The sequence below is a fragment of the Oryza sativa genome, chromosome 2 (genome assembly GCF_034140825.1).
Source record: "Oryza sativa Japonica Group chromosome 2, ASM3414082v1".
NCBI classification, from domain to species: Eukaryota; Viridiplantae; Streptophyta; class Magnoliopsida; order Poales; family Poaceae; genus Oryza; species Oryza sativa.
Window position 1 is genome coordinate 1,705,643 of NC_089036.1, and position 26,688 is coordinate 1,732,330.

General features: G+C 39.3%; 2 protein-coding genes across 3 annotated transcripts; both read right to left on the reverse strand.

The window, feature by feature from the left end:
* Positions 1 to 10,908: 10,908 nt before the first annotated feature.
* Positions 10,909 to 19,806, reverse strand: LOC4328206 (pentatricopeptide repeat-containing protein At4g04790, mitochondrial). 2 transcript variants are annotated; one of them, XR_001543776.3, is made up of 17 exons: positions 19,466 to 19,806; positions 19,324 to 19,392; positions 18,574 to 19,224; positions 18,257 to 18,436; positions 18,027 to 18,091; positions 17,092 to 17,199; positions 16,194 to 16,307; positions 15,617 to 15,712; positions 15,447 to 15,545; positions 14,848 to 14,967; positions 13,895 to 13,999; positions 13,547 to 13,711; positions 13,307 to 13,434; positions 13,148 to 13,217; positions 12,454 to 12,660; positions 12,104 to 12,287; positions 10,909 to 11,579 (listed from the first exon to the last, which is right to left on the reverse strand). XR_001543776.3 is itself a non-coding variant. In XM_015771339.3 (17 exons), the coding sequence occupies exons 1-17, from the start codon at positions 19,683 to 19,685 to the stop codon at positions 11,499 to 11,501; spliced, it is 2,670 nt and encodes an 889-aa protein (XP_015626825.1). In that variant the 5' UTR covers positions 19,686 to 19,806; the 3' UTR covers positions 10,909 to 11,498. The 2 variants fall into 2 exon arrangements, 1 of the variants encoding a protein (XP_015626825.1); XM_015771339.3 differs by having other exon boundaries at positions 12,454 to 12,668.
* A 1,721-nt stretch (positions 19,807 to 21,527) lies between these two features.
* LOC107275572 (putative F-box protein At3g10240) lies at positions 21,528 to 22,684 on the reverse strand. Its single transcript, XM_015768829.2, is given in 2 exon segments — positions 21,528 to 21,668; positions 21,671 to 22,684. Coding segments are annotated over 2 exon segments (1,155 nt in total).
* Between the last annotated feature and the right edge of the window lie 4,004 nt (positions 22,685 to 26,688).

Here is a 26,688-nt window from a genome sequence, read left to right on the forward strand (position 1 = left end):
GGAGTACGTACCATCCAAGCTTAAGGGGTCTCTTGCTAATTGATGAGCTTCCTTTGACGATGTGAGTCGCTAATTAATATGTACGCCATCCAACATTATATGGTAATATGTTGAACTGATTTTTTTTACCAATATGATTTGCTAAATAATAGGCGCATGCTATTGAACTACACCATCCATCCCCAAATATAAGTATTTTTAACTATGAATCTGGACAACCGTGTGTCTAGATTCATAGCCAAAAGTTGTTATATTTTGGGACGGAGGTAGTAACTACTATCTTCGTTAAAAAAATTATAGCTATTTTCGGCAATACATCTGGATAATTTGGAATGGATATATATAGGAGTGAATAATTCCCTCACCGGTTTTTCAAAGTAAGTTTTAGGTTGAAACAAGAAACATTTATTTGAAAGTCTAAATTTATGAGTTGATAACTTAAATCCTGAAACTAGGTTGTGTTTTTTTAATAGGGAACTAGGAGGTGTTGGCTGCTTATGAAATGAGCGTTCGCCATTCATCACATATCAAAGCTCCTTGCCAACAACAAAGTAGAACAGTAGTGCTTCACTTCCACTCCTACTCTCTCACTCACTCACTACTTGCTTTGGAATCAAATCGAATCTTCATCGGATTTCAGAAAACAACAAGACACACACAAAAGAAGAAGATTCAAAGTTGTCTGAAAAAAAAAAAGATATATACAGGGTAAATTACTTAGCATGAAAAAAGTAGTACCACTGTAGGTCCAGTACAAATTAATTATTAATTAATTAATTAATTAAGTAAAGAGAGGTTAGCTTCTAGTGTTTCACCATTGATGCTCGTGCGTGCGTGCAGGGGCGCACGTGCGGGCCTGGCCGATCCAAGGAGATGCTGTCATGCTGCTGAGCTGCTCTGATGCCTCCAGGTGGCTTGCATGCATAGTTGCAAATGCCAGCTTAACACTGCAGCTAGCTTAGCTCCCATCCTGAAATGATATCTACTTCCCCAAAATAATTCAACACGAATCTGGACAAGATTCATTGTACTATAATATGTTACATTCTATTCTAGATTAAGTTATTTTGGGACTAAGAAAATATTTGACAGGTCATGTTTATTTCGATTCAGATTCAAATGTACGTACTCACATATTACAAAACACGAATACATTTTTTTTATGATAAAAGCTTTATTGAATTAACCCAATTACACCAAGTTGATATAGCCGTACCTGAATACACATACACACTTATTTGCACGTTCCACCTCTGATTTTTCTTCATAATAGAAAATTGATTTATGTTTTTTCATATCAGTTTTTCTAGCCATTTGCATATGCAGCTTTCAAGTTCAGTCTTGCAGTAACTTTCAGAGCTAGAATCAACTGAGCAGACATTTATATATATACATATATACATATTCATGGACTGAACTAAGAATGGATGGATAATTCCCGTCCAGATAATAACATCATCGAGTGGATCAGGCAGTAGATGTAGCTTTTATGTTCTTTGCTCCTCACAGAAATTCAGAGTAAATAAATGTCCTTTTTTTTTTCTTCAGTGAAAAGTTCAGAAAAACACAAGCCGCTCTTACTTCTTATTGGCTGGAGCTCTGTGCTCCATTGTATTGACCCAATGGCCCTACAAATCAACATGCATGCAAGATGCAACTCCAGGACAACATATTTCACAATCATGACCCTCTCCTTGAATGAGACAGTATATTCTCTACATAACTTTCTAATAGTTGATCTTGAGGTTCAGATTTTTTTTTAGACATAAGTTTAGTACAATGAAAAAATTTTATGCTACTCAAAATTCTATATGATCATCTGTTTTTCCTATTTCTTAAGTAAAAATTAGTCCAAGAGCCCTGGAATTCACTGAATAATGATTTGCATTTTAGACCTGAACAAATCAAACAGGGAGTGAAAAATGAAGTCAAAAACGAAATTCAGATAATTATTGTGCAGTGAATTAACTAGTCAGAGAAGATTCCTATTGGATATAGATCAGAGATCCAGATAGCTCTCAAAAAAGAAAAATAGAATCAAGGGAGAGAGAGAGAGAGAGAGAGATAGAGAGATGCACAAAAGCTATCACAGATCACAGTGTGGGTCATGGGGACATGAAAGCAGCTGCTACTTGAAGCAGCTAAGCTAGCATGCATGCTGTTGGACAGACACACATATTTATCGATCCATCTCGACTTGATTGATAATTTGATATGAACATGATCGCCTTAGCTTGTTTCTTTCTCTCAAAAAGAACACGATCCTTGTTTTCTTTTGGGTTTCAATTAATTCATTTCCTCCTGAAAGGCTGCAACTTTTAGAATTAAAATCTATTAAAAAAAGGATTTGAGGGCTTGAGGCATCCCATGCAGTGATGCTATCGCTTTTGCTAAGCAATATATATGCATTTTGCTAGCTCTTGTGTTGTGTGCGGTTCATCACTTCATCATCATAATGAGATAGATTCAGAGACATTCAGAGATTCAGTGATGCACATCACAGCACAGCGTTCGGTCTCCATGCTGCCATGTTGGAGCCAAAAGTGTGCATCATTTTTTTAAAATTATTTTTGTGATGAAAAAGTGTACATTATTTTGCTGCAGTGTAGTGTAGCTAGCCTTACCCTGCCCATACCTTAGAATTCATCAGGCCATTGCCGGCCGATTTCTCTGGAACTGAAAAAAGGTTGGTTGCTTGTGCCTTAGCTTTGCAGAGCACATATCTTTACGTGCTCTTTTACTTTGTATACCACGAATTAACACTAAAAGTTATGCAACCTTCCTATAGGAGCTAGGTGGAAAATGAGCTCGTTTCGCTAGCTCGGTGTCTCTGTTCAAAATTGCTCGATTGATCTGTTTTTTTCTTATAAATTTAAAATTATTCAACTTTAAAATAAAGTTGGTATCACTCTACCTCAGTTCATTGGCCTGTTAACCAAAAAAAACACACACCTCAGACGATAGAGAAAAAAATATAATAAATTAATTTTGAATAAATCTCAATAAAAAGCATAACCACCTCAGTGTGACAGCGTCCACCCATACTCAAGTCCCTTACTACACCTAAGAAGACCGTAAAACTGTAAGTGAATAATATAACCTTTTCTTTTATCCAATGGCAGGGACAGGGGACGGCCAGTGGCATGTCTCCTCCAACATTTTTTCACACATAATCACCTAACTAATTAGGTAATTAACTTAAATAGTAGTGTATTATGTATCCCTAAGACTCTTAGACCTCCTCTCTCATGTTTAAATCCTGCCTCCGCCACTGTTTTTATCTCATGACCCATATATCCATACCAAGTGAGATGATCAGTAATTAAGGTAAAAAAATGTAGACAGGGTATTACATTATTTATCTCTACTTTCATGGCAGATACTATAGTAGTAGATTGTCTGGTTACTTTGGTAGTACGACAAGATATGGAGGAGAGAGGGGAAAAAAAAAGAAAAGAAAAATGTAGAGGTAATGGAGGTGCGTGCATGAAGAGATCAGGCAGGCATGGCATTGGGTGCATTGGGGGAGATGGCTTCTTTCGCGCCGACTTCCTTGCACATGCGAGTGTTGCCTAGTCTTGTGTTGTGTAGTGCGTATTCAGATCCAGCTTTGCTCTTGTTCCCACGGGAGAGCTGTCGATCTTTCACAAATTCACAAAGTGTCCTTTCCTTCATACCATAGGTTAAATTGGCCAATGGCAATAGATCGACAGTAGTTAATATTTTTGGCAGGTTAAAGCACCGCTAAAAGTAAAGGTTTTCCTTTGGTACTTATGTTGGAAAGTAATTATTTTAACTAAGGATAACCTAGCTAAGAGAAAATGGAAATATAGTAAAAAAATATTGCTTTTGTCATAAGGACAAAACCATTCAACATTTGTTCTTCCATTATCATTTATCTTGTTTGGTATGGTATGTTCATATGGCCTCTAACTTATAACTTATTCGAAATGTTACTCATATGTTTGGGCGTTGGCTTTCATGTGTTCCTAAGGAAATAAGAAATATGTTTTTGATGGGTGCAGCAGCTAGCTCTTTGTTGGTCCATTTGGCTAAGCAGAAACGGAGTTATTTTTTATAATAAGTTGGTGTATTCTCCTTTGTAGTTTATCACTTTAGTTACCCAGTGGTTACGCACCTGGGCTATCCTCCACAAACCGGTATTTTGGGGTACTACTGCGGTGGTATCACGATGTTTGGACCAGGTGGCATGGGATTTTTTTTACTAAGAACATGGGTGATGATCTAGTATACGGATTAATAGCCACTAATTTCTATGTTTCGTGATGGGGGTTTAGTTTCGTCCTTTTATTGGTTGTGTGCATTTTATATAAAGGTTGGGGGTAGGCTTAGTTGCTATGTCTTAACTTTTAAGACAACTTTTGATTGCTAAAAGTTCTTGTATTTTGTAACGGATGGAGTAATTCGGATATGTCTTCACCACGTATTTGGATCTACACTTATGCATGGAGAGAGTGTTTTTCTAGATTTCAACTCTAAAATATTTTTGTGGATCAAGTGGAGGAGGTTGTGAAGCAGGGCCAAAAGGCAGGTGTGTTTTCAGCTCCGCTCTAGGCCCTGCTCCACTACATATTTGTTTCTAAATCACTTCACGTTTGGTTCAGCTCCACCTTCTTCATAAGAGGATTTGAGAATTGAGATATATACCTATCTAGCTAGTGGATAAATTAAAGATCCAGAATATCATCATAGATTCATACACTAATTGTCAGTTAAACTGTCCTTCTTGCAGATATGGCCCAAAGTATACATAGTACAGTATAGTAGTGGCCATACATAATTCATGGCTCTCGTGATCCTAGAGAGCTCGATCAGAGAATCACTTTATGGTGACAGATTGAGACTTATAAATCATCATATCGTCAGGCTAAGCAAGCTAGCTATTTTGATACATACATGCATGTACATAGCTGCGTATATATGCGGTGGTTAAGGTGCATACAAACAGTGTGCACCGTTCAAAAGATCCGGCTACTGCATGCCACTATAGCTCGATCATCAGGAATAGTGAGTGGTAGGGACGATTTAGTTTAGGGTTTGATGCATCATTATATCTAATGTAAGCTAGATATATGATAGGGTTTTTGTTTGGCATTGTAGCTCATGATCAGTGTGTGAAGAGGTACATGATGTATAGTGGTCCTTGAAAAGAAATTATTGGGGTTGTGGAATACTATCAATGCATGGCCCTGTTTAAGTGGGAATATTAAAAGTTTATAGGGAGTGTCTAGATTTCATATATGTCTCATCCCTTGGATGATATCCAGTGGTTTTCAACTTTTCATCATTCCCCCTATTACTCATCCAAAGGTAGTCATGTCTTTCTTATTATATAGATAAAAGGTTGAACAACATATATCCAATTGTTTTCATCATTTCCCCTATTAATTAATCATTCAAACAAAGTCATTTATTCCTTAGATAAAAGGTCAAACAACAATTATTCTAACCTAAACATGAAATAAATTTTCAATTCATAAAAATTACAAAGTTATATGTAAAAGTATTCAACCGATAAAACTAAAGTAAAACCATATATAAGCAATAACATATATACACAGTTCATACAAAGTAAAAATTGTACATTACATACATTGTAATTTTAGAGTTAGCAATATGCAATTTTAGGTGACTAAAAATACAAAATTTCAGATGTCTTGAATATTAATCTAGCAAATACTAATACCTCTCCACCAATCCTTATGCAATACTCTCTCCGTCCTATAAAAAGAAAATCAAATTCTAGCTAAGAATTTAGACACCCATATTTTCAAGTTTAAAACTAGGATTAGTTTTTTTTTAGCTAGAGGGTGTAATCTATTTCTACACCTTAAGAGATATTATTGCACAATAATTCTTTTTAGAGGGATTGCACAGTACTTCCTCTGTTTCACAATATAAGTCATTCTAGCATTTCTCACATTCATAGTAATGTCAATGAATGTAGACATATATATCTATCTAGATTCATTAATATCAATATGAATATGAGAAATATTAAAATGACTTACATTGTGAAACGGAGGAAGTATGTGTAACTTCAGTAAATGATGGCGTGCTAGACTTGAAGCCTTGAATGCTAATGTTCTGGAATGTTCCACGGCTCAAATAAGGCCTATGACAAAGACAAGTCGGTTCATTGAACCTGCCAGTATATTTGTCAGGCCTAGCTAAGCTAGCTTCCGGCCGGTTCAGTGGTGTGCGATCCCTGACAAGCGTGGCTGACCCGGATGCATCAGCGCCACATTTTTCTCTCTTTCTGGATGCATATGGGTTCACTTTTTTCTGTTTATATGTTTTTTTCAACTGGATCAGATGGATGAAATTAAATCCAAGTTGGATATATCTCTTGTGGTGGCCAATAACCATATGAGAAAATTTTCACATACAGAACAGACATAGATATTTTGATTCCTCACGGAAAAGGAGAATTTGGTTGTTGTTGTTAGCATCGATATTGTGCGCATTGGTATCTTTTCTAGCACAACATTAGACCCTGTTTGAGACAAAAGTTTTCAATGACTACAAAATGTGAGCCGTCCATCAGAATTCATGTAATCTCTCCGTTACACTATATTAAGTCGTTTGACTTTTTTCCTAATCAAACTTCTTAAAGTTTAATTAAGTTTATAGAAAAATACGGTAGTATACAATCAAACTTTTATATATATATATATATATATATATATATATATATATATATATATATATATATATATATATATATATATATATATATATATATATATATATATATATATATATATATATATATATATATATATATATATATATGAGTTGGATTTTTTTGCATGCGAGTTCACATGTACCCACAATCTACATCCTATATGTATCTTGCACGAATCTTAGGGCAAGTATATTAGGTTCTAACAAAATGTAACATGCATGATATTTACGTTATACTATATTTTTTACAAGTGTAAAATACCTTGTTTATATAATTTTTGTATTTCTTGTATGCAAAACTTGTTTATGTAGTTTACCTTGTTTATATAAATTATCTTGTTTATGTAGTTTTTGATGGTAGGATATATATCATTTTGGAAATATTATTTTTGCAAAATGACAATTTGGTGATATAGTAGATATATTGTTTTCTCATTTTGACTAAATATCATGTTATAAACAAAATAAGGATTAGAGAAATACAATGCACTAGATATATAAATGTCATATATGATTATTATTGAAAAATTTATTTGGTAAAAAATGCAACATACATGTTATACATATTGTGAACCAACCTAATCCTAATTATCTTTTCTCCCTATAGTAAGCATTCATTTGGTTAAGGTTAGGTACATTTTGCAGCACGAATCTTGGAACACATCAACGGTGTAGATTGTAGTTACATATGAACCCGAGTGCAAATCTGCATTTTCATATATATATATATATGTGTATATATATATATATGTATATATATATGTGTGTGTGTGTGTGTGTGTGTGTGTGTGTGTGTTGTGTGTGTGTTGTGTGTGTGTGTGTGTGTGTATATATATATATATACATATGTATATATATATATATATATGTATATATATATGTATGTATGTATGTATGTATGTATGTATGTATGTATGTATGTATGTATGTATGTATGTATGTATGTATGTATGTATGTATGTATGTATGTATGTATTATCATACTCTATTCAATGGTAGATTTAATGGAACTAATTTGATATTTCATATGGTGCTAAACTTTTTTATAAACTTGATCAAACTTAACAAAGATTGACTAGGAAAAAAGACAAACGACTTATAATATGAAACAGAAGGAGTATTCCAAATAAGCTGTTAATCTATATATAGAGAGACCAAATCGGATAAAATAGAAATGACATAAGGAAAGGTAAATCTTTATCCTATATATTGTTGGCTACATGCACCTCTATATTTTGATACTTGTTATTTCCAATCAGATCTCAATGGTTCATCAAGGTGTCCAAATGAATGGCACACAATGCATATAGCTAGACATATAGTAGCTCTAGCTATACTTTTGGTGATGAAATATGTGGAGAGAGGCCGGTGCATGAAGCTGCCCAGAGGTGTCTAGGCTTGCTCATATGAAGCACCATCACCTTGAGATCCTGGAGATGATTTGATCACTCAAGCTAGCTAGCTTTGCCCTGTTGCTATCCTGTTAATATGTGTGTGTGACCACTGGAGCAATGAGGTGACACCACTAGGTTAGATAAGCTACCCAAGCATCAATGTTGATGTGTGCATGGCTGCTTCTTTCTTAGTACCCAAGGCATAATTGCACCACAAGCTGGTAGCTAGGAAGGAACCCTAGCTTATTGGCTTAGTTGTGGCTGTAGTAGGAGTTTTGTGGTGCAGTGCAAGCTCCTAAAGGACATGACAACTGCATGCATGCATGGACCTACCACACCCAAATGAACCATTGCAAGTTGCTTACCATGCAGGGATTATACATTTGTGGTGCATAGCTTGTTACATGGACTTCTTGTCCCCATGTGCAGGATTTTAAAGGCATTGAATAAATCGACGGGTTATCAATATGCAGAATAATACTACAACTATAAATATTATAAGTTTTGATCATAATTTTAAAAGTTTAATCGAATCTTGTCATAAACATCAAATAACTATGACGGGATAATTTTTTAAAAGAAAGAAAAATGAAATCTCTGAATCGGGTATAATTAAAATACAGCTGATCATGGATGAGAATGTGCTAGCTGAATTCCTTTTGATCCAGGCCCTCACATATCTCTGGTCACCAACTTGGCTGCTCTTGTGGGGGAGTATATTTGTGTGGTTGGGGCAAGGTCCATTACCCCACAGTTGCATTGCAAACAAGCTAAGGGGTGAGAAATATCTAAGCTACATTATGCATATGTGCTTGGGGTTGTTGTAGGGTATGAACCACATGGCAAAAGGAGAATCTCCTCCCCCTTCTCCTACCAAAGATTCAAGGCTTGAGGGGTAAAAAGGAAGTTGTGTGTGTGTGTGTGTGGTTGTGCACCTTTGGGGGAGTGAAGCTAAGTGGCATGGCATATTGGGTTGCATATGCATGCATGCATGCTTGCTAGTTAGTGGCCTGCTGATCCTTAGTCCTGTGTGCTCTGTGCATCCAATGTTTGTGCATGCATATGCTTCTATCCTGGTTTCTGGTTTTGCACCTAACATGTATTCCTTACACTAATAGCCTTGCGGCTTGGAGCTGAACATATATTGCATCAAGAATTTTTCTTATTTTGGCTAATTATTCTTTTCAGTGGTAGGGATATATATATATATATATATATATATATATATATATATATATATATATATATATATATATATATATATATATATATATATATATATATATATATATATATATATATATATATATATATATATATATATATATATATATATATATATATATATATATATATATATATATATATATATATATATATATATATATATATCCATTATCATAAACGTAAAAAACAAGCCCACTCTCTTAGAGATGCTTACAGAAGTAAGATATGTGTATTGTATGATTTTATTATAGGGCTAAGTGTTCACACGTATATATTAGCTTGTGCGTTTATACTCTATTTCGAGAAAAGGGTTTTCTATATGTTTAAACTTTTCTTAATATGACTATAAGAATAAACCCTCTTTTGGAAACTTATGTTTACATATTCACCTTATTTCTCATTTTGATTTACTTTTATCTTACTTTTTATTACTATTAAACTTATGGTTGTGTGTCTTATGACAAAAGCCAAAAGATGTAATCCATTTCCATTATCTAAAAGAAAATGTTTACATATGAACTTTTTAGCTACCCTGTTTCTGTGGCAGGACAACGTTGTCACATTGGTACAAAAGGTGTTCTTATCTGTATTCAATACACTAGTCTAATTAAGTACACCAAATTAATTTGCAAGTAATGGTACACCAGCTAACCAACTTGAAGAGATTGTGTCACCCGGCCGTATGTACAAAACTCTAACATGTCAAAAATATAAAACACAAATTGACTAGATATCGTGCCCCAGTACGTCCATAAAAACATAAAGTTCTTTATAGCAAACACCACAGAAATGCTGGGCTTCCTTTACGAGGTTAAAAGCTCGCTTGAGACTGGAATATATAGTACGTGCCAGGGCTGATAGGACGGCTTAACTATTTTGATAACCTCTCAAAGTTCCAATGTTTCTTTATTTTTTTCTGTAAAGGAAAAAGGTGCGCAACCAAATAATAATAATAATAATAGCTTGACTACAAATAATAAAATTAATTAAAGCACCTGTGATGGAGACCAAGAGCATGACTTGGGTATATGCCAAACCGTCTTGTAAGTTAAGCCTGTTGGTTCCATATTCTTTTTTAATTGGGGACACAAATGAGCCGCTCGTTTTCTGCATATCTTAGGCTTTCCATGGCTTTGCATATCTTCAACTAGACAATATAATGTACTATCCATAAAGCAAAAATTGGATCATTACAGCCTCGTCTCTTATTTGCATGGACCATTCATCTTATCTAGTTAGTGTGTGGGGTGTGCGCTCCTTTCTTGCTTGCTTTCTCTAGGGCCAGCGTACAATTTTCATGAACCATTTCCATTGTTAGGTTCCTGTCAGAACCTTACATGGTATAGGAAAGAAAAAGTATGGAGAAAAGGAAAAAAAATACAGGGTTGTTTTCTTCCTCTTTGGTTCTGAGCTATCCAAACATATTAGCACGTTTTAAGGTAATAAAATGGCAGTGCCCAATATCTGTTAGTGAAAGGAACTGATCATAAGCCATCATATATTCAGCTATGCAACCCGTTTTGCAATTGCATACCATGAATTAGATGACAAGATCAAAAGACAATCTTCACCATAACCATTGTACCTGTAATCAAAGGCATACCCCAATAAAGAAAAACTAGAACACAAATCATAACTTCTACAACAATGCTGGTTTTAGTAATGACTTGAGCTGTAACAGGTGCAAAAATGTGTGGCTGTTACCTATCTGGTTAAGATATTATCCTGTGATATCTTGGTTGCAGGCTGAGGAGTACAACTATTCTGCCCTACCAATCTCAATCTCTCCCCTCACTCCACTCCCAAAATCAAACAGGGCAGATCTTTTTCCTGGTTGGTGAGGCTGTGGGGCAGTGATTGTTTCACTGTGACCAAACCCTAGCCTTGTGGTCACATGGGAAGCACTATGAGCAGAGAGGCTGGCTAGCTAGGTCTTGGCCATTAAGCCAAGTGGGGGCTGCAATGCAATTGCAATGCAGGGAGTGGTGGCCAGTGGTCACACCAAAGGCCTCAAATGTGGCCAGTGGTCTCGCCGTCTTTCGGTGACGGCTCCCATGTATGATTGCTTGTTTCAAGCCAGAAACAGAAACACATGTAGCTCCTTGAAGCGGGTGCAGGTAATTCCAGGCACCAAACTAGAGGCAATGTTCAGGAAAAGTCTGTCTATTATCAAGGGCCAGTATGTGCCTCTTCAGCTTCATTTCGAAACACCTCGGTTCCTGAAGCAGCAGGCTTACAGGTGCTCCCAGCCTATAAAAGAGCATTTGAACAGTAATGAGAAATTCCAGAAAAGAAAAGGGAAATCATAATATAGATATTGATGTTATCCATCGTCCCACAGAACTTCAAAAGACTAAACTCGATCTACACATTGACAAAAATTATTCTTCTGATGAGGAAATCTAAAAATAACAGTGAAATTTATCTTTTTCCTCTTTGTCCTTGTATATAAGTCATGTTTTCAGTTGAAATTTATGAGATGATGGATGATTCTCACACTAAATTTTTAAAGTTTTACCAAAATAAAATCATGACTGTTTGCATGTTCTTTCATAGGACGGGAGTGCCTGAAACTATCCCAACAGTATAACAAAATGTGACATACAGGATATTTCACGAAAATTTCCATCATGCAGTTTCTATTAATGTTGGACTCATCTGATCATTATTCCTTAATGAAGACATCTAACAGGATGAGTTTTCCTAGAGGTAACAAATTGGTTTCAGTATATTTTATTATAACAGAAGTGGCAAATTTAATGAGTTTCTTATACCTTGGAAGCAGCTCTCTTTATTGAACTGGACCTACTGGCAGAAGGTAGCTTAAGATTCTGGCTGCAGTATGCCATTTGACAAGAATCTATTATGTAACGCACATGAACATCTTCCTTTGGTATCTTCCGCAGCAACTTCTTAGTCGCCTTCTTCTTCTGGGACAACAAAAGAGCCTGATACATCCTGCAGGCACAAATGCAGTATATCTACTAAATGCCACAATAAAAGGAATTTGACAAGGTTGCAAAGCAAGCACACTGGTCAAGGTATCGAATTGCCCAACAAAAGCAAGCCAACATTGTAAAATGTACTGGATAATCAGCTTATGTGCCAATAGGAAGAATCTAACCTCAAGGAAGTCAGTACATTATGTGGAAGGCCTGCAGATTCATATTCTGTCCATATCAGCTGGGCACGATTTGAATCCTTTGCCTTTACACAAGCACTAAGAAGAAAGTCAAGGCTTGTCCGAGAAACATTAAGCCCAAGCTCTTTCACAGCATGGAGAATCTTCATTCCAAAATCCAAATTTACAGGATCCATATCCCATATTTGACTGAAGACCTTGAAAACCATTCATGAAAGTAAACAAGAGGTACCAAAACAAAGAAAGCATGGAAAAGGTATAGTTCATGGCGAAATGTCTTGAGGAACAATTCATATACACCTTTATGAGGAACAATTCGAAGGAGTTTGAACAGTAAAAAATTAATAAAAGCAATTAGATATTTGTAATCAAAATCAAGTTTGGTTTCTCATCATGTCACCCTAATTAAACTGAAATGAATTTATGAACTAGTTAACAGAATAATAAGCGAGATCATATAGCATATTTCCTAAAGATAAGACCATAACCAAGTAGTAAAAAAAACGTGGATAACATTAGAACAAACAGGATATCCAATGTACCCTTAATCAAAAGGAATTTGCCAGCCAAAAGGTATAGATTCTAGTCAAAATCAGTGCCCCCCCCCCCCCCAAAAAAAAAAAAAAAGGAAATCAAATGTTCATGTGCTATCCTATCCAAGAATAACAATCAATACCTGATCAATAACCATATATGTACTCAATTCATCTTTCTCCTTAAGCTGCTTAAGCAAACCAATGGCAGCACTGGAAAAGATGATGAAAATAAAGAGTGAATGAAAAATAAAAAGTAAACAGAAGTATAAATACAAGTGCTTAAATATCGATTAGCATACTTAGGGTGATTGTGCTGAACACAGTACAGAAGTACTCTACTGCACCCGTCAAACCACATGTTTGAGTCACCAAGCTCTTCCAGAAGTTGATACAGTCTATCCAGCTCACCTTTTGTTTGGGTATTCTCCTGCAGAAAAAAAAATACTATTAAGGATGGAGACTAGAACAAGTGGTTCTCAAACGTGTAGGCACAACCCATTTCTTCATTAGAAGTAAACATACGTAACAGTTTTACTTACAATCAGGGCTATTGCTGATTTTGGCTCAAGGTGGCATCCAGATTGCTTGATTTCATCATACATGATAAGTCCATCTAATACCTTCCCATTTGATGCAAGAGCTCCTATAAGCGCACTCTTAATTTCATTGAGGTACTTAGGTGGTATTTCCTTGTTTTCGAGAACCTAAGAAAGCAGCAAAGGTTTTCAGTAGCAAAATAGAACAAGTACAACATTAGCATCTTCGTAGTAATAATAATAGCCATTAACTTATGTAATCTAATTCAGAAAACACGAGTACATGTGTGAGATCTGGCACCTGAAGGTGCAGCAAAATTCAAAGAGAATTATGATCGGCAAGCACATTACCTGTTTAGCCATGTCAAAATTCCCAAGTCTTGCATATGCACTAACTAGTGACATATATATATGCTTGGACATGTGTATTCCATCTTGCCGTAATTGATCAAGATACTGTAAACAATTCAACAGCCAGTGCTTATCCCAACAGAAACTATAAATTGAAAGGGGTTTAAAACATGAAATTCTAATGTCAGTGTAAACTATGGTAAAGAATCATGCCAATTGTTCAATAGTATATGGCGTTTTAGACATTGGCAAACCCTCCAATATGCAACTTCAAAAATTACTTTAAATAAGTGTATTAGTAAAAAAAAATTAAGATTTATATGACAACTCTAATTGCACCATTTCTGAAATTCCACATGACCAATCTAAATATTTTTTTACACAATGATGGTCAAAGATAAAGAAGTTTGACTACGCGTCTTTTAAAATGTCAGATAATTCCTCCATTTTCCTTTACTTGTCACAGTTGACCATAATTTTGTGTCTGAGAATACTTGGCACTATACATTTGTCACAGTGGCATTCCCTATTTTGTCCTTTGAGGACCAATCATAAATTTAACAATATGACATTGATACAAGTAATCAGAAATATCTAGAGTGTTCTTTCAAAGTTTCGATTATACATAACGAAAACATATTCCACTCACCTAGGAGCTTTGGTTATTTTAGGAGATAAAAGTTGATTGCATTGATATGTGTACCATAGTCAACAATGAGACAATTAAACAGAAAAGGAGGGAGCATTTCCGAACAGAGTAGGCATGTTAGTATGTAATGGAAGATGCGACATGCTGCATGATGATATATCCAACAGAATTTAACAATGCAAATAGAATTAATTACTTGGGGATATAATTTCACTAGGTGTTCTTTCAAGAACATATACAGTTGCCTCTCTATTTGAAACACACACAAAAATGGTAATAATAAACAATCAGGTATGTGACAAACCTCAGAGATTTTCTCTTCGAACTCACAGTTAAATATCAAATAACAGTATGTTTCAGAATCTGGTTTTACTCCGGCAATCTGCATTTGCGCCATGACCATCTGTGCTCCATTGTGGTTTTTCTATATAGAAACATAGCGAATTTAAAGGGAGAAAGGCACTAAGGCACAAACAATCTGGAATAATAGTCTTTAAATCTTACTACAGTATGTAAATATGGTCTTTTGCTAATAATAAAAAAATCATAACTACTGGGTAAGTCCAGCAGTGTTTCCCCTCAAAAAAAATTTTGAAATTTCATGCCGTTTTCATACTGAATAGTTACAGTGGTTGCTTATTCGAAACTGTTGCGCATTTGTACTTGAGGGAAGAGGTTTGGAAAATCTCAACAAAAAAAAACAAGCATGTGTCATCTCTTATGTGTTTATGCATTTCTACTGACCAGGCATGATGTAAAATCGAGTCAGCTAAAGTTGAGCAAGTATGCTGACAATAGTTAATAGGAGATCCATCATTTTTTGAATAATTAAAATGGACATATGGATTGTATGGTAACTGAGGAAAACAAATCAAAAGAACAACAGATAACCCGAGAGTTTACCTCTCTGAAATATCCAAGCATGATAGCATTATACAGGCTTACAGTGGATATATCCCCAGACTCTTCTGCATCTGTGAGTATACGGTAAGCACCTTCAAACTGGGGAGAAAAAGGATCAGTAAATTTCATATGATGCCTAAACATAGCAGGTGACCTGCATAATGACTTACATCTTTCATCTTTACACATAAATTTATCATGTTTCTGAATGTTTCGGTTTTCAATTTCATCTTGTGGCGACGCATCAAATCATATATTGGATGAACCTGAAAAGGTTAGAGTGAATACAGATGCTTAGCATTGTTCCCAATAAGACATATCACATGAGAACATGTATAGTTAATTTTTAAAATAGATGCTACCTGTGAGACCAGCAACAGTAGTTCATATATCTTATGACTTATGATGCGTGGCAGAGACTTCCTCACAATCAATTTTATGCTTTAACAACTCAAACAAATGTAAATAACAGCTTATTAAGATCACTAGTTAGTTATTACATTACAACAATGTTAACGATTGTACTAGTGCTTTAATAGGTTGGGATGTGTTCATACTAGAAAAGGTCATGTTCTACAAGATGCTTATGTTGTTACTAAAAACATATGCAGTCATGCACAAAACCATACAAAGCACTTAAATGTTGCAAATTCTTATAACCTATAATACCCCCTAATAATTAATATAAAATGAACACACATCTGCACTGCAAGCCACAACTAAATATAGTCATATAGAACTGCTTACCAAGTGAAATTCAGAGCCTTGTTCACAGGCCTGTATTATTGGATGAAACAATTCAACTGGCATATCGGGGTTGGATTTACATAAGCACTCAGCTACATCAAGAGCTAAGCTGATCTGCATAAAACATTAGGGAACACAGCGCGGTTATAATATTGATTTGAGTGGCCCAGATTGATAAATCCAAACACTTCACATTGAAACTAAGATTGTTGTACCAAAATATGTGTATCACATACAATATTGAGGCCTATTTGGTTTGTAAAAAACTTTGCTATAACTAATTTTGGGCAACAAAATTCACAGCCATGGCTGTAGAAAAAGTTAAGTGACAATCTGAGTCTATGGCATGCATATGGCAAAGTTCAATCACAGAAATGAGCAAGATATTTGCCTAACAAACTGTACCACGCCTAAGGTTTCATAGCAAGGTTACTAGGTTAGGCTTCAAACTAAACTCCAAGCTCTTTGCTACACTTCAGTGGTGGCTACCCAAATGGTGGCCACAAGTTCAGCACACATCAGCCAATATCCATTAATAAACCATTCCAAGTGACCACACATTTCCACTGCATCCAAATTTAAATAAGCATTTCTTCCCAACACCTAGGTGGTGGTAGAAGAATTTTAAATAAAAAAAACTACCGGTGGACTGATAGCTACTTGAAATAATAGACCAGATAGGTATGTTAGGCTGTTAGGCATGACATGGACTCTTTAAACGTAAAGCCGGTTAAGTACCCAGGCCAGCAGAAACCAAACAACACAAAGCAAAAGGTATGTATGGACATGGCATACATAAAAAAGATCATATATTGTTTGGGGACCAAATTTCTAAAAACATGTATTGAATTACTTAACCATTTTTTTTAAAAAAAAAGTACCGGTGGATTTGACTTACCTTTGACGATTTGCAACAAACAGAGATGATCTTCTCAGATGCAGAAATAGAGGGTGCTACCTCAAACTGCTCATGCCATCTATTGAATGATACTATAACATCTTCAACCTTCAAGAAAATCCATTTCCAGTGTTCTTATCATTCTGTTTAGCTAAAAGGGCGCTGTTAACATGATAACTAACTGCACTGGTTCAGATAGTTATATTTTTTAAATAATGTCATTCTTAGATTGAACACCACAGTTTTTGTAAGCAAGTCACGAAAACTAAGATACCCCCTCCATCCAAAAGTCTAAGACCTATTTCTTTTTGCACCAAGACCAATGAGTAATTAATTCATTCATCATGTGACAAAATCAATGAACATGCAACCAATAAGTACTAAAATGGCTTCTTGGGCTCCGCTCAAAAATTTAATATAGCACATAGTGACTACAAATATGACTTAGACTTTTGGAAAAGCCAAAGAATGGAATAGGTCTTAGACTTTTGGATGGAGGGAGTAGTATATCAGCAAATAAACCTTTCCATCCACTTGGGATCAAATAAAATGTGGTCATATTAGCAATTTGATGAAACATGATTTATCTTTCGATGTACGAATAAAAAAAAATGGATTGTCTATTCTTTTGAATCACACAGAAATAAATTTATAAATTTTCTATGCTAGTTTAGCCCAAAGCACCATGTTTTTTAGCCACACAATGTGCATTATGGAAATGCAGAATACTTCTTTCGCACAGAATAAAAATATAATAGCAAAATTGGGTGTGCTCTCTAAAGTACTGTATTACATATTCCTTTTTTTTTTAACATCTTGCTATAAGACCATTTTTGCACAGGATTGAAGAACGCTACACGTAAAGTCCACTCCAAGTTCATACTATAATTAGCGGCTACGAATATTACCAGTAGTCATCGTAAAAGATTCCTCACCGCTATGTTTGGTATATTTGAAGCATACTCAAATATTATCGATGAAAATTTTCCAACACCAGATTCTGAAACAGAAACATTAGCAGGTAAGAAACGTAACAGAGGGAAATCTGATGGGGTAACTGAATAACATTAGAATAGAAATATTTGTGGCCAATATTCATCATATGTCCATCTTATTTCCAGCAAATGGATATTTAAATTTTTTGGCAAAACGACAGAGTTATTACCTTTCGACCTCATCTGCTGAAGAAGCTTCTCAGCATAGTTCTTCAATTCTAACCTACCCAAAGACTGGAATATGGTCAATAAGTACTTTGAGCGTAAAATTCTTGTTGGATCAAGTGACTCAAGCAAGCTGATGAAATCCAGCCTCCTGTCGCTTTCAGCAAAGGCCAGCATATAACTTTCTGTAAAGCAGTATCTTGAATAAGGTACAGTTGGAAGAATGTTCTGTGTGTCGAATAAATTGTGCAACATTAAACAGCGCTTTTCCCATTTGTGAATGAGTGACAAAGGAAGATTGGTTGTGATTTTGGTTAGTTACCTGCCATATCATAGTCACCTTCTTCATTGAAGTCTTCAACAGAGCGGCAAAGTTCTTGAATCTTTTCTTCATCTTGAGCTCTAATCCATAACAACATCTCGTAATAAGCTATTCTCGAGCTGGACCGTGGATTTGCATCCTTAAAGAACACACTGAACATATCAAACTCCTCTGACATCCCTACATCCACCAGATACAGAAGGAATGGTCCATAACAATCTTCCACAATCTGATAACCCCTTTCTCTCATCAGCTCAAAGAGGCGATATGCCCTATAAATATGCTCCACTGCTGAGTCAATATCCATGCATTCCTTTGCCTTGCCCAAACAAATCCTGATCAAAGCATTAAACTCCTTAGCCCCAGTATCCCTCCCCAGCTTCCCAAAGAATTCAAGCGCGGGCTCTGCTCCAAGCTTATCGGCACACTTCTGCATCAACCTGGTGAAGCGGCGGCTCTCTGTGTTCTTGAATATGTACCGTTTCTTCTTCTCCCTTGCCACCTCCTTCCGCCAGGCCGCCAGTGGGTTGCTAGGTGGTGGCGCCGCAAACCACTCCGTGTCCAGTATCCTGTTCACGACAGACTCTTCGGCATCTTCAGACTCCTCCGGTGGCGCTTGCGCCCCCCTCAATTCTTCTGCATCATCAGGTCCTAAACATTGAACAAGTATATCACGATTACACCATTAGTTTCCACTTTGGCCATCGCAAAATGACCATGAGATAGTGTCAGACTGAAGTTTGATGATACCATTTAAGATGGACAGGATCTCCTTGGTGAAACCGCCGGAAGGGTTCTCGTCCTCCACAGCGGCTACATCTGAGCAACACAATCGACAGGAGTAAGCGAGAAGCGAATGGGGGAAGCGGAGGAGAGCAGTGGTGCCGGTTACCTTGGGCGTCGGGGAGGGTGGAGGGCAGGTTGGTCCTCTTCGAGGAGGCGGCCTGCTTGAGGCGGAGGAGGGCGGCGGGGGAGACCGCGGTGGCCGGCGTGACGGCCTTGCGGCGGCTGGAGGAAGGGTTTTTCCGCGTGGCGAGCTGCGGGCCAGTTGCGGCGGTAGCGGTAGCGGCGGCGGCGGCCTTCTTCGTCGTCTCCAGAACTCTCTTCCACATCGGCGGCGGCGCGCGCGGGGGCGGCGGTCGGAGCAGCCGCCGGCGGCGGCGGGGAGCAGTGGTGTGGTCCGCGCCGCCGCGGCGAAACGAAGGAGGGGATTGCGGTTCGGTGTCGTGGGCTGGGCCGCACCCGAGAAACGGCCCGAAAATAGCGCGAGGCGAAGCACCAGGAACTTGTTTGTAAAAACAAAAAAACGAAGGGGCGCAAAAGAAATTACGTGAACAGTAACAATAAAATTGTCGATGCATTAAATTTAGGGACCACCTATACATTTATCGACAATTTTTCTCCTAAAAATTTGACAGATGTAATTATAGTACAATCGTAGTGTAATTATACGGTAACTTGCATGTAACTACAATGTAACTTGTATGTAAGTTTCACATAATTTTGAATCGTTAGATCTATTACAATATTTGTTCTGGTGAGGAAAAAAATCACAGCACACACATGTGAAATGATTTGTTCCCACGACCTCCATTTTACCGAAATAACATGTTACGGAGAGATTTTTAAAAATTACATACAAGTTACATTATAGTTACAGTGTAATTACATGTAAGTTACAATGTAATTACACTACGATTATACTGTAATTACATCTGTTAAATTTTTAGGATAAAATTTATTGACAAATATATAGAAAAATTGTTAAATTTATTATTTCTCTTATAATTATAATTAAGCATAACTAGTGGCAAGGTAAATTGCAAACTTAAAAGTGATAAGGGAAAAAACTTAATAGGTGCGTACAATTAGATGTAAAAGTAAAAGCTCAAAAATTGAACGTAACATTCCAATATCTTGACTAGGTGAATGCAACTGTGGTTCAAAAGAATTTTTTGCCACACCATTGACCAACCTAGAAGAAAATGCCACATCAGCTATGTCCCCTTTCACACATAGTGTTAATTTTACAAAATCATCCAGCTCTCATTCTTACTAGCTTGGAATTTTTTTTTCCTCCTTTGGGATGAATCAATAGGTGCGGTGGATTTCTCACAAATCAAAGATGACACGACCATAACTACCGTCAGAACTTGGGACTCGAACGTCGATGGATCCTTATAAGGACGGGCGATTGGGGGTCACACCTGTTGTTAGTACTCAAAGTGAGTGGCGGCGTGACTTGAATCCGATGTAGCACCTCGTGGCAGCGACCGACCTCTTCCGTGGCTCTGTGCCGACGGGAGAAAAACCTTAAAATCGCTCGGCGGTGTAGGTTCCCTAGTTTGATACTAGCATTTGTTAGTACAACTACTTGCATGACGTGGGTTGGAAGGGGCAGAATCGGATCGATGGCGGCGACAACCTTCGTTAGGGGGCTTGGCGGCGGGGGTGGCAGCGTGGACGAGGAACGAGAAGGGAGCGATAGACTTGCGGCAGCTTGGAGCGCTGGGGGTGTTGAGTAGGAAGTAAGTGAGAGAAGTTGTTTTGGAGAGAACAAGAGAAGTGGGCGGAGGAACAACAACGAACACACGCGGAATAATGCGATGGAGCGCTATCCAAAGGACTCTAAACCATTAATTGTGTGGAAGGATCCATGGATGGACTTCAAACCTTCGATCGTTTAGGACCCACCACCATCACTACAATTTTTTTAAGTAGTATAATGAATTGATGATAAATATAATATTGAATATATTTTGATAATATGTTTGTTAATTTTATGTTTGAGATATTGTGGTATTTTTCTATAAACTTAGTCAAATTTAAAAAGTTTTAATAACTAGGAAAAAAAGTCAAAAATAACTTAATACCTCTCTATATAAAACAGAGGAAATAGTTAGACTAGGAAGTACTGATCATAGTATCAGTAGCTAGTAACGACGTGTTTGTACTCAACAGAACTGTAGATAGGGCTCGCCGTCCGGCGGGAGGTCCGGCGTGCAAGATTCCACCCTGACGAGGCTCTCCCGGTAGGCATGAAACCAACAATTGGTGTGCCCGAAATGTCCACAGTGTCTCGGAACAATAGTGCGACGGTGCGACCCACCACCCTCCTGTCCTTGTTGGTGTCGTCGTACAGCAACTTCCAAGCCCAGGTCACCACCACCATCTGCACGCCGCCGCCGCCGGACTCGAACGTCGCGACGGCGTTCTTCCAGCTGCCCTTGCTCCAGTAGGCGAGTGGCGCGGGCGGCGGAGGCATCTCCACCCGCAGCCGCCGCACCCACCTCTCATCCTCGTCCAAGGCCCAGACGTCGAGGTGCAGCTCGGTCATCGTCCACACGGCCGGCGTGCCGTGCATGTCGATCATGTCGACCAGTTCGTCCTCGGCGAGGCTCACCGGAGGCGGCGGCAGCAGGCGGAACGCCTCCGACACCGTGTCGAACGACGATATCTGTGGCTTGCCGTTCTGCAGGTAACGGGGGCGGCACCAGTACACGGTGTCGCCGATGGTCTCGCCGACGAACATGGTGCAGCGGTGGTAGTCAGGGCCGCCGCCGAGCTGCCGTGGCTCGGCGGCGCCGGTGGAGAGGATGTAGGTGGTATTATCTAGGAGTGGGCGGTGGCACAGCACGCGGTACTCGCCGGACGGCCGGTGGAAGTAGAAGCCCAGTGTCCGCAGCTCGTTATCCTTTGGCCGCGACGACGGCTCAGGGCTCACCGGATTGACGAGCTGCCGCGTCGCCGGGTTGCAGATGAGCATGCCCCCCTTCTGCACTCTTCTGAACATCAGGAGGCCGTCGCAGGTAGTCACCAGGCTCAAGCAGAATCTGCCGCGTTGAAGCAAACGCCGGCAGCCGGCGATGTCGCCGCCGTCGTCGATGCGTGGAACAGCCGTGGCTGGGAGGGAGGTCAAGGTGTAGACGGAGGTAAAGTGATCGCTGGGGTCCGTGTGGCCGAGGAGCTGAAGCGGGCGGCGGCGGGAGTAGGCGGTGATGAAGTAGTGGGCGGTGGTGATGCGGCGCCAGGTCCGGCAGACGGCGCGGGAGCGGAGGACGGCCTTCGCCGGCAACCGCAGGAGGATCTCGCTCACCACGTCGTCGTTCATCGCGGCGCGAGCTAGGCGATCGTTCGGCTTAGGTTTGCCCCGGTTGCTACATATATACATGGTGTACGTTAAAATACTGATTCATATGTCACCTAGTGCCGATCAAATTTGTATGTCGAGTTTGACATGGTGTGAGCGAATAATCCGCTTCGAATTAGGGGCTTCTTTAATTTCGATGGGATTTCAAACTGTCCTGTATTTACTATATATGTTAGAGTTTGGGAAGTGGAATTTTGTCCCTCGAGTCGATGGGACATCCCCTTATTTTATACATGTCATTCAAAAAGTTATAAAAAACATTATCAAGATAGATCAATATATGATATTTCTTTTTCAAACATGCGAGTTAAAATTTGATTTATATAATTTGAAACAAAAATAATAAGATTGACCGCTTGTCGACGTTTGATGTCGTGATTCCGGTATTTGCATAGAATAGGGATCATTAGTACTAGGATATATGTGAGATTGTAATAAAAGAGATGGGGACGAGGATTTTTATACAGGTCCGAGCCCCTGAATTGTCAAGTAATAATCCTATTTCTGTTGGCCAAAGCCGGTCGTTACTCTTATTCACCATAATCACACCAGTACAATATTTGAGGTAGCCTATTTAACTGTGGTCGACTTGGCGGTCTGAAGTGCTGACTCGTAGTTGACAACAAGGTAGACGGGGTCGACGAGAGCGAGCAGGCGGCGAGAGCGAGCGATGGCAAGCGACGAGGCCGGAGCTGAGGCGACAGGTGGGAGGGCAGGCGAGGGCTGGAGCTGCACCTGCGCTGGGCGGCGAAGGAAGCGGCGGAGACGGGGTCGACGAGACCGGTGCCGACGCCATCTCGCCCCCGCTCTCATCCTCCTCTGCTCCACTGATTCGTAGCGGCGGCGCGCAATGAGGATGGAGGGACCAACGCAGAGGCGGGAATAGGGAGTCGGATGATGACCGACGATTCTCCTCAAGCTCAACCTCGTTTGCGTGTCCCCGTCGTTGCTGAGCCGGAGAGGCCGGATCCACGAGCGCAACGTTGGAGTAGTCGCTGCGATCATCCATGGACACTCGCCTCCGCTTCTCTGTCGCCTCTCTACTCCTGCTCATCTTGCTCAGCTCCAACTGCTGCTGCGCAAGTGCGATGCGGGTGGGCAATGCGAAAAGCAATAGACACGATCGCCATGCCCGTCGACCCATTCACGCACGTACGCTGTCTATAGCTTCTTGCTCTTGTATTTGTTCCTCTTGGTGATGGATCTCCCATGTTGTTGCTGATACTCGTGGATTGGATTGGTTGCAGGGCACCGGCCGAGCTCCTCTTCAACAGCTACTCATCAGCGCCTCATCGCGAGGATGGATCGGATGCGGGTGCGGGTGCGGGCGGTGGCGGGCTCTAGGTCGTCGGAGAGAGAGGCCGCAACCCCGGCCGCCGCGACTTGTTCCGCTGCACCCCGATGCCACCGGCCGCCGCCGCTGCCAACGAAGAAAGAGAGAATATAGGAGGGGAATCACTAACAGGTGGGCCCCACTTTATTTTTTTAATTTATTTGATGACTATGATGCCACGTAGACGCCATGTCAGCGAAACCGTCCTCCAAAACCGTCAAGGGAGTTAAATTGCACCGGTTTTAAGAGTTTGGGATCGAGATATCCGGTTTTGTGGTTTAGGGTCACGGATTAAATTTCGATCACTTTTGAGGGTTACAAAGTGAACCTATTCCTTCTATTTTTAGCGGATCAAAGAATAGTTGATTCTATAGATGGCCATATGGCCCGAGGCCCACGGCCCGGCACGAAGCCCGCAATTTTGGCCCGGCCCAAGCACAGCCCGGCCCGACTAGGGTCGTGCCCGTGCCGGCCCGGCCCGACAGCCGGGCCGTGCCTGGGCTGCACCCTCGGCACGGTGGGCCGGCCCGGCACGGCCCGATCAAATAAAAAAATACAGGGACGAAAAATAGACTTATATAATCGTATAAGGCATGGCCCAAGACAATAGGTATACAAAATAGACTTACTATCCAGCCATTTAAACACAGCCCACAAAGTTGAGGAACCAAAAATAGACTTATTTCCAGCCATTTAAACACAGCCACAGAGTTGAGGGACCAAATATAGACTTTTTCTGTGAGGCAGCACAATAGCCCATCATACCTTCTGGCCGGCCCGGCACGGCCCGAGTGGTATTGGGCCGTGCCTGGGCCGTGTATGCCGCCCGTGGGCTGGCACGGCACGGCCCGGTGCGTCGGTCGAGCCGTGCCGGCCCGACAAGCCTCGGCCCAGGCACGGCCGGGCTTGGGCCGTGCCGTGCCAGGCGGCCCAGATGGCCATCTATAGTTGATTCAAGTGTGGTTATCTAAAGCTACACGTGGCCTTCACTCAGCTACACTAACTTCTCTATCCAATCTAGTCGTCATTTAGAACTGGAGAAACACCTTCACTCAGCTAGTCAGCTGCACCAGCTCCATCCAACTATCCAATCTAGTCGCCATCTAGAACTAGCAACAGTCCTCTCAGCCTTCACTCAGCTACATCAGCTTCATCCAACTGCATCGAAGAAAATACACCAGCTCCATCCAACTATATATCCAATCTAGTCGCCATCTAGAACTAGCAGTAACACTCCTATTAGCCTTCACTCAGCTACATCAGCTCCATCCAACTGCATCGAAGAAAAGGAGAAGTGTTAATGACTACCATTGTGATGACAAATCTATATATTTTTTCTATATATTTGTACCCACTAACTCGTAAAGTTCAACATGTAAGTGTGCCACATCATCATCCACTAGCAATTATTATCTCGAATATTTTACATCTCATGCAAATATGACATATCATTTGTAATTTTGTTGTATTTTTAGAAGTTAACATGCAAGCAATGTCAAATCACCATCTACACATCATTTTTATATTATCTAAATATATACATATATTATTTTTATAACATATAACATGCATTCTTCCATATAAAGTGTGCCATGTTTAGTGACAAATATAAGTAAGGGGGTCACCTTACAAAGCCTCAGCTTGCCTTCTTGGATGACTGCTAATTGGCCTGGCGTTGTTCTACTCCATTGAGCATAAAGACATCTTGCAGCGGTTGCCTCGCTAATTACCTGTAAACGGACTGACTATTAATCGTGCAATCCAACAGTTGTGTTTGCAACACTAAGTAGGTACTCCTAAAGATAATGGATTCGGGAGAACCTTGTTAGTTTTCTTGTTCCAGACCAAAATCTTGTTGTTCTTGGTACACGCAAGCAGTAAGTTGGGATTGTGTGGGCACCAAGACATAGCAACGATACCTAGCACATATAGTAACATGATGTTACAATCCACTACTACATACACTAGCGAGTCAAATTAAGAGACTACCAGCAAAGATTGTAACATGATGGTACAGCATAAATAAAACCGAGTAACACGGACTACCTTCTGAGTTACTGAAGGGGATTTCACCAGCAGGATTATGATCCGTGTTTCCCATGTTCAAAATCTGAAACAGATTAAATTATCCAGTTAAATTAATTATACTTGCTCAAGTTTAGTTAACAAGTTGATGTTCCTGTCTTTCCAAGCATATTCATATGCAACGGAAAAAAACAGAAAATTACCTTTACAGACGGTGAATCTTCCCGTGCAACCAGCAACTTTTCTGAATCAGGATCAGGACAAAAGATCACAGTTGATCCGCTCTTAGTTTTGCAATCAAGAGTGGTACTGTAAAAATCTCAATACATTCATTAGTGAGCAACACAATTAGAGAAAGGTGAAATATTAAAAAAAAAGGTAGTTACCATCCAATGATGGTTTTTGCTCTGGTATCATGGAAACCTGCATTTTAATATAAAAAATAAAATAATGATTAAATTTCTAAAAAAATACAAAAAGAAAATTTAGTCATGTAAGAAGAACTTACATATTCTTCCACAAGTGGTTGTAGATGCTATGACATGAACTTTATAGGAGTTCCAGCAGAGGCAAGATATTTCTTCATCAGGAGAATCACATAACTGAC

Excerpts from the sequence above, each read along its gene's own strand:
- LOC4328206 (XM_015771339.3), bottom strand. The coding sequence starts at position 19,685 with ATGTGGAAGAGAGTTCTGGAGACGACGAAGAAGGCCGCCGCCGCCGCT. Across the intron at positions 17,200-18,026 it reads CAAATATACCAAACATAGCG|GTTGAAGATGTTATAGTATC; the intron begins GTGAGGAATCTT and ends ATTTTCTTGAAG. Across the intron at positions 12,288-12,453 it reads AATGTACTGACTTCCTTGAG|GATGTATCAGGCTCTTTTGT; the intron begins GTTAGATTCTTC and ends TTGTGCCTGCAG.